General features: G+C 44.1%; 1 protein-coding gene across 2 annotated transcripts in view; it reads left to right on the plus strand.

Annotated features, from left to right (window-relative positions):
* The window catches only part of LOC107665752 (dynactin subunit 1-like), a 54,397-nt gene that overhangs the window by 39,925 nt on the left and 5,952 nt on the right, over window positions 1–8,520 (plus strand). For both annotated transcript variants that reach the window (XM_016456763.1, XM_016456764.1), the window contains 5 exons: window positions 499–660; window positions 4,349–4,480; window positions 4,570–4,695; window positions 4,825–4,967; window positions 5,056–5,219. In XM_016456763.1, coding sequence (XP_016312249.1) covers window positions 499–660; window positions 4,349–4,480; window positions 4,570–4,695; window positions 4,825–4,967; window positions 5,056–5,219 — 727 coding nt within the window. The remainder of the gene's footprint in view (window positions 1–498; window positions 661–4,348; window positions 4,481–4,569; window positions 4,696–4,824; window positions 4,968–5,055; window positions 5,220–8,520) is intronic.

Consider the following 8,520-nt stretch of genomic DNA (forward strand, 5'->3'; position numbering starts at 1 on the left):
TCACAATTTGAGTTGAATTACTGAAATAAATGAACTTTTCCACGACATTCTAATTTATTGAGATGCACCTGTACTGTGACACTCCTAAATGTTTTTTATGTGTAGTGTCGCTATTCTACCACTAGATTCTCTGCGTAAGCATGCTCAGAGGTGTGCTTATATTTACACACATTTTCTATGTTTAAGTACAAGTTGGTAGATCCCACACTTTGCGTGAAACTGTTCTTACGCACTCATTATGCACACATCTGTGCGTACTTACTGTTGATAAATGAGGCCCCTGGAATTTTATTGTGCAGTGTCTGTACGAACCCTGGTATTATTGATATACCTTTAATTGTTAATAATGTGAGTTAGATTTTATATTTAATATTAATGCCATTTTGATTAAAGTTTTAGTAATTTTGTGTTTAGTCAGTTGTATTTTATTTTTCATTATTTGTGTTTATTTTTAATATTATGTTTGTGTTAATATTTATTTTGTGTGTGTGTGTGCAGGTGGGCGAGGCGCTGGCGGACTGCAGGAAGCAGCTGACGCGTGTGGTGGCCGTTCTGCAGGAAGTAGCAGCGGCAGGAGCTCAGATGATCGCTCCGCTCGCCGAGCCAGAGGGACTGACGCCGCTGAAGATAGAAGACGTGATGTTCAAAGCAGTGGATCAGGTACACACACACTCACACACACACTCTCACACACACACTGAGAGACACGCACGCACACACTGAGAGACACACACACTCTCACACACACACACACTCTCTCTCTCTCTCTCTCTCTCTCTCTCACACACAAACACACACTCACACACACTGAGACACACTCACACACACACACACACACACACTCTCTCTCTCACACACACACACACACGCGCACACACACACACACTCACAGACACACACACACACTCACACACACACACACACACTCACACACACACACACTCTTCTCTCTCACTACTCGCACACACACGCGCACACACACAGACACAGACACACACTCACACTCTCTCTCTCTCTCTCTCACACACACACACACAAAAAGACACCTTTGCTCATGTGCAAACAAGTGCTCGCATAACCGCGGGTGATTTCATTTTCCACTCAAGTCGAGTCTGGGGTGTGCGATATACAGTATATCTTCTGCGATAATATGGTAAGTGTTGTTTAAGGTGACCAGACGTGCCACTTACATGTTCTGCCCAGGATTTCTAAATTGCCTAAAATAACCAGGCGTTGGCTGTTTGCGCTGCGCCGATCAAAACATAGCCTAGCTATTCAAGACACATTGCTGTGACATTTATTAGGATGACCAACATAGCAGAAAAAACTAATGTTTTCTGTTAAATTAAGCACATAAGAAAAGTGAAACAAACCTTAACGTTTCAAGCACACCGGTGTTGTCCGCAGTGTTGTCTTTGGTGGGCGGGAGCGCGACTAGATACTGCAGTTTTTGCGAGTTTTGTTTTTTTGGTTCGGCAGAATTTGTTCAGTCGTGACACGTCAATCGTTAAGTGTGTATCAGCTAGTCGTGTAGTGTGTCCCCAGCTTTATTGTTGTTTTGATGTGTGATCTGACATCGAGTATATCACGAAATCAGTGTGCATTTATTAGTCTATTAAAACTGAAAATTCAAGGAATTCTAAATTGTCGAATGAAAAAAAATGCCTCTGTATGTTTTTTATATTTATATAATTTAATATAGGCTAGTTAATCTATATCATACAACGAGTGCCGTTTTTTTCTCTCTGCAGATATCAGCATAACAAATGTAATAATCATGTTTAATAAAGTTAGCATTACGTAATTTTAGACACAATATTGCCTGTTTTTGCTCAATTTTGCCAACGAAAATAGTTCCAAACAAAGATCACAGCACTGTTTTGCTTATACTAGTTACTTATTGAGTAGATCAGCTTTTTGAACAAATCGGCTGAATGAATGATTCAGTGACTCACTCATTAACACAGTCAAATGCTTTGTTCCTGAATGAATCAGCTGTTTGAATGATTCGGTTAAATCTCAACGACTCACACATTTACAGCTGCCACCTACTGGCGGTTTTAATTTCACATTTCGACTGTTTTTTTCATGTTTTAAATCATTTAAAATATCAGTATTCAATATTTTATGTTTAAAACAAAGCATTATTTATGCATTTGTAACTGCAGGTTAAATGCATCCATTTCCCCTCTGAGCTACATTAAACTGTGTAAATACATCTAAATATCACTTCAGATGCAGATTCTAGAAATGTTTTCTTATGTTGTGATTAGGGCTAGGAAAATAAATCGATGCATCGCGAATCAAGAAATGATTCAGCATCGATTCTGAGTTTTTCCGAATGCATGGCGATTCTTTTTCGAGTCGATTCTGAGCGTAGTTTTGAATAGCAGATGGCACTGCATGCTTTAGAAACAGCCGTACTCTGTTTGTTTCCAAATCCTTACACACACTTGAACCTAAAATAATCATTCATTAAATTCGAAAAGGTTGAATCGAATTACAAGGGTGTTCACAGTGGGCTTTTCGACAGCCCTGAATGTCAGCGGAGACCAGGTCCACTAGATGAGCCCCAGAGACAGATCCCTAGTGAAGACCTTGTCTCCTAGACGGCCACCGGGACAAGACCACAGGAACCAGTTGAGTCCTCTGTACAATGTGACTTTGCTGCAGCCTGGAATTGAACTGCTGGTTTTGTCTGGCCAGAGGAGAACTGGCCCCCCGACTGAGCCTGGTTTCTCCCAAGGTTTTTTCTCCATTCTGTCACCGATGGAGTTTTGGTTCCTTGCCGCTGTCGCCTCTGGCTTGCTTAGTTGGGGACACTTCATTTCCAGCAATATCGTCGACTTTATTGCACAGATACTATTTAAAGAACTGAGCTAGATGATGACATCACTGAATTCAATGATGAACTGTCTTTAACTGAAAATTGACTGTCTAAATTTGTCCTTTTGCATTATTGACACACTATTTTCCTATTTGATACTGTAAAGCTGCTTTGACACAATCTGTATCGTTAAAAGCACTATATAAATAAAGGTGACTTGACTTGACTGTTTACACATTAATCTGCCGTCATAAAAGCATTCTGAGCCGAGGTGAAATTACAGACTCAGCCGAACGCACAAGCGCTCTTCAGCTCTTCTTCATGAGCATTTGAGTGTGTGGATAAAAACTAGAGTAGAGTGCCATCTGCTGTTAAAATATAAGCTCAGAATCCATTCCAGAGAGAGTCGTGATGCATTTGCAAGATCTCAGAATCAGTCCGCGAATCGATACTGCATCGATTTATCGTCACAGCCCTAGTTGGAATGAAAGAGACTAAGTACCAGATGAAGTGCTTCTTATTCTTACCCAAAGATACAAATTGGAAGAAAGAGTTAAAACTGCTTTTAACGTTTAGCTGCTTGCATAAAATTCAAGGCATTAATGTTTGCCTACAAAACCACCACTGGCTCTCTGCACCTCTTTACCTAAATTCATTACTTCAGACTTATGTGTCCTCTAGAAGCTTGCGTTCTTCAAGTGAACGTCGCTTTATTGTTCATCCCAAAGAGGCACAAAATCACTTTCACGGACTTTTACATTAAATGTTCCCTCCTGGTGGAATGACCTGCCCAACTCAATGCGAGCTGCTGAGTCCTTAGCCATCTTCAAGAATCGGCTAAAAACACATCTGTTCCATCTTTATTTGACCCTCTACCACTCTTCTATTCTTATTTAAAAAAAAAAAAAAAAACTTGTCCCTTTTAGACGTGCACTCTATTCATTTGCTGCTTGTTTTCTTAAAACAAAAAAAACGAACACTAGCTTTCTAATCTTTTGTACTGTTTTCTTTTTATTTATTATACAATTAACAAAAGCAAAAAAGACCTCTAACACTAGCACTTGCTTCTCTAATCTTTTTGTATTCTATTTGTTTTCTTTTTATTTATTAAACAATTAACAAAAGCAAAAAAGGCCTCTAACACTAGCTTGCTCTATTCTTTTTCTGTTCTATCTGTTTTGTTTTTATTTATTATATAATTAAAAAAAACCTTGCTACGTGTACTGCATTAAGCTAACTGAGACTTGTTATAGCACTTGCATATCATTGCTCTCTTGTTGATTTTGATTGCTTCTATTGTCCTCATTTGTAAGTCGCTTTGGATAAAAGCACCTGCTAAATGACTAAATGTAAATGTAACTGAACACAATCTTGCTACTAAAACTATGTAAAAAAATTTTTTTACATATATTTATTTGCTCCTTTTTCCATTTAGCATTTCTTGTACTTTTACTTTCAATACGCAAGTAAGTTAAGTCTGTGTGTGTGTGTGTGTGTGTGTGTGTGTGTGTGTGAGGGCAGGTGTATGGCACTCATGGACTCAATGCGTTCGAGTGTCTGCGTCAGTCCTGCGCCGCCGTCATCGCCACCATGAACAAGATGTCCACCGCCATGCAGGAGGGAGAATACGACGCGGAGAGGCCGCAGCGTCCGGTACACACACACACACACACTGACGCTAACGATCGCTCAATCCCATGATGCCGCTGCTCTGTCTGATGTGCTGTGTGTCATCTGTGCAGCGTCCGCCAGTGGAGATCCGCGCCGCTGCTGTCAGAGCCGAGATGACCGATGCAGAAGGTCTGGGAAACAAGCTGGAGGACCGAGAGACGGTCATCAAAGAGCTGAAGAAATCCCTCAAGATCAAGGTCAGATCGCAGAAATCTCATCGCTTCCGTCTTCGTGACACATTAGAAACAAATAAATATGTACATATACTGCGGGTACAGAACGTCATATATATTAAAATCTGAAATCTGTATGTGACAATCTCTCAGGGTGAGGAGCTGAGCGAGGCGAATGTTCGCCTGAGTTTACTGGAGAAGAAGCTAGACACGTCGACGAGAGACGCAGACGAGCGAGTGGAGAAGATCCAGACCAAACTAGACGAGGCTCTGACTCTGCTGAAGAAGAAGGAGAAGTACAAGTCACTCTGCTGATATCAGATGAGCCAGGTGTGAAACGCTCCTCATTTAAAGCGTTTAATGAGTGCTGTTCGCTGTCTGCAGGGAGTTTGAGGAGACGATGGATGCGCTGCAGGCCGACATCGATCAGCTGGAGTCAGAGAAGGCAGAGCTAAAGCAGAGGATCAGCAACCAACCACGAGCCACCGAAGGTTTCCGTGGACCGCAAGCATCTGGAATCGCCTCGATCGTCACGGGAACCGCTGCTGGTAAACACACACACACACACACACACACACAAGGTTATTAACTACCAGTTTTTGGGGAAAGTTACTTTTAAAAGTAATGCATTACAATATTGCGTTACTCCCTAAAGAAGTAACTCATTACGTTACTTAGTTACTTTTTTATGGAAAGTAATGCGTTACGTTACTTTTGCGGTACTTTTTAAATCTGCGCTGGGCTTGCTTGTTTGTTTTTAATATAAAAAAGTTCTTCTTTTACAAATGTAAAAGCCCTTTCACAACAAAAGTGAAATGAATGAGCGTCAGGCTGAAGGAAATGTAAATTCACGTCTGTACAGTAGAAGGCGTAGCTCAAACAAATTGCATGAAGAATATGATGCAGGAGAAGAAAGTTCAACACTATTCAGCAATAACACAAATGTGTCATTTTTGCTTTAGTATGGTTGAATTGGATCATCGAAGGTCAGTAGCAAAGACTAATCTGATTATGTAACTTGCGTTACTTGTAATGCGTTACCCCCAAAACTGTTAACTACAACTAAACATTTCCTTTACATGAAATATAATAAATGTTAACTGAAAGAAAATATAACTTAAAATGATTTTATTTCAGATCAATTTTCATTTGAAGTGCTAAAATAACTACAACTAAATAAAGTAAAACTAATAAATAAAAACTATATAGACATGTTTTAAAACAAAAAATCAAAAACTAATAAAAAAGGCAGAAATACCCTTAAAAATGAACTAAAACTAAAGTAAGAACAGAAAAATAAGAATAAACTTCTAAAATTAATAAAAAATAAAATAACACACTGACACACACACAACAGGGTTACTATAGATAACGTCTCTGTTACGTATGTAACCCCAGGGAACGGAGACATCACGTCGGTGACCGACGAATTGGGATCTCGCTTAGAGAGACCAATCTACTTCGATTGTAAACTAAACGAGCCAATGCACATTGGCATGCGATGATTGCATCCAGCTGCCGCTGATCACAGCGTGAGCATTAAAAGGCAGCAAATGCAACGCATACCAGGTTTTCGCTGAGGAGCCAAGCCAGTGACCTGGCCGCTCAGCGGTGGTACAGCAGCCGTGGCGACAGGACGTGACATCTCCGTTCCCTCCTTTAGGGAACGAGGTTTACATACGTAACCGAGAGCAACAAGAAGACCAGTCACTGTTGTCATAGCACTACCCACTCAGTGTGATTGGATAACACTGGGAAAACGTATCCGTTCCACTCGGAACAGGAACGTTGCGGAAGCCCCATCCTTACCGAAGGAGGTTTCGGAAGCACTTACACATATGAACAACCGTTTAGGTGCATATGGAAGATTAGAGGTGATTATAACCCTCTTGGAAATGGCAGAAGTCTGCCGGGGAAACACGGGCTCTGAGGCTATACCGTGGACTTTACACATATGGGATCCACTTAGGTCTCCACATATGGAACCAAGCCATCTACCGGTTCTCACTAATTCATCAAGTGAGGGCCTGGCGCCGGTCGTTCCGCCACGTCTGTCTGCCGAGGGGATGGAGGAGCTCGACAGGGTCTACAGTACTGACACTCTGGAGCAGTTTTAGCAAGCCGACACAAAACCAGGGCCTCTCAGTGCTTCTACCCGTTTGAGGTGAGAACACATGGGCCAACCTCTGCTTAGAGACGGCCTTCCCCTTCTGCCGGCCACTGTAACAGACAAAGAGCTGGTCTGAGGTCTTAAAGCTTTGTGTCCGGTCTACGTACCATCTCAAGGCTTGGACGGGACAAAGCAAAGCTAGGACTGGGTCTGCCTCCACCAAGGGCAGTGCTTGCAGGTTCACTACCTGATCCTTGAAGGGGGTAGTTGGAACCTTGGGCACATAGCCGAGCTGGGGCCTCAGGATTACCTGGGTGTCAGCTGGCCCAAACTCTAGGCACGAATCGTCGACCGAAATGCGTGCAGGTCCCCTATCCTCTTGATGGAGGCCAGTGCAAGCAGGAGCTCCTAAGAAACCTGATGACCAGGTCATGCTTACCTACCGATTTCCCTTCCACGGGGTCATGGCAGCAATCACAGCGACATAGTCTTTAAGGGTGGAGGGAGACAACCCTTGCTGCAAAAAGGAAAGCACGACCCTGATCGGCATCTCCGGGGGTCTTCTCAGTGAGAAGAACACCACTCGGTGAACAGGTTCCACTTCAAGGCATAAGCGTGTCTCGTAGACAGTGCTCTTGCCGAAGTGGTTTCAACTACCTCCTGGGGTAGGTCACCTAGAACCTCCGCGTCCCATTCAGGGACCAGACATGAAGTTTCCAGAGGTCTGGACGCAGGTGCAACAGGGTGCCCCGTGTCTGAGTCAGTAGATCCTTCCTCAGAGGATTCTGCCAGGGAAGGGCTGTCATGAGGAACATTAGTTACGGGAACCAGGTCCGAGTGGGCAAATATGGCGCCACAAACAGGACCTGCTCCTCATCCTCCCTGACCTTGCACAGCATCTGTGCGATAAGGCTCACTGGGGAATTTAAATTGTTTTCGGCTCGTCGGCTGCACGGTTGTGTAAATGGCACTAAGCGACCTCAGATGCTTCTGACTCCAGAGGAGGAGGTGGTGGGCGAGTTGCGACGGGAGCATAGACCACCTTGTCGGTTGATGTACGCACAGACCAGGAATGTGAATAGCACGAAGTGACCTCAGATGCTTCTGACTCCAAAGGAGGAGGTGGTGGGCGAGTTGCGACATGCGACGGGAGCGCAGACCCCCTTGTCGGTTGATGTACGCAATGGTCGCAGTGTTGTCCGTGCAGACCAGCACGTGCTTGCCTCGTAAGTGCCCTCTGAGACGGTTCAAGGCAAGGCGTACTGCTAACAACTCTAGGCGGTTGATGTGCTAGTGCAGTTGGGGACCCATCCAAACCCCCGACACTGCGTGCCCGTTGTATGTGGCCCCCCAGCCAGTAGTGGAGGCATCCGTGTAAACCACAGCATGGTTTACACCAACAGGCCGGTGTGACTTGGACTCGGTGAGTGCCGCGTAGCCATGCCCACCTCAGGACTCGGCCATGGAGCCAGTGTTGAAGCCGTCTCATATGAAGCAGCCCCAGTGGCGTGACTGCCGCTGCAGCTGCCATGTGCCCCAGGAGCCTCAGTGGGACCGCCCTCCTGCTCTTGAACGTATTCAAGCAGTTCAACACTGACTGGGCACTTTCCTGCGTGAGGCGTGCTGTCTGTTCGACCGAGTCCAACTCCATACAGAGAAAAGAGGTCCTCTGCGTCGGGCAGAGTTTGCTCTTTTCCCAGTTGACCCGAAGGCCCAACTGGCTGAGGTGCCAGAGCACC

This window comes from Sinocyclocheilus anshuiensis, unplaced genomic scaffold (assembly GCF_001515605.1).
Source record: "Sinocyclocheilus anshuiensis isolate Anshui unplaced genomic scaffold, SAMN03320099.WGS_v1.1 scaffold1000, whole genome shotgun sequence".
Lineage (NCBI taxonomy): Eukaryota > Metazoa > Chordata > Actinopteri > Cypriniformes > Cyprinidae > Sinocyclocheilus > Sinocyclocheilus anshuiensis.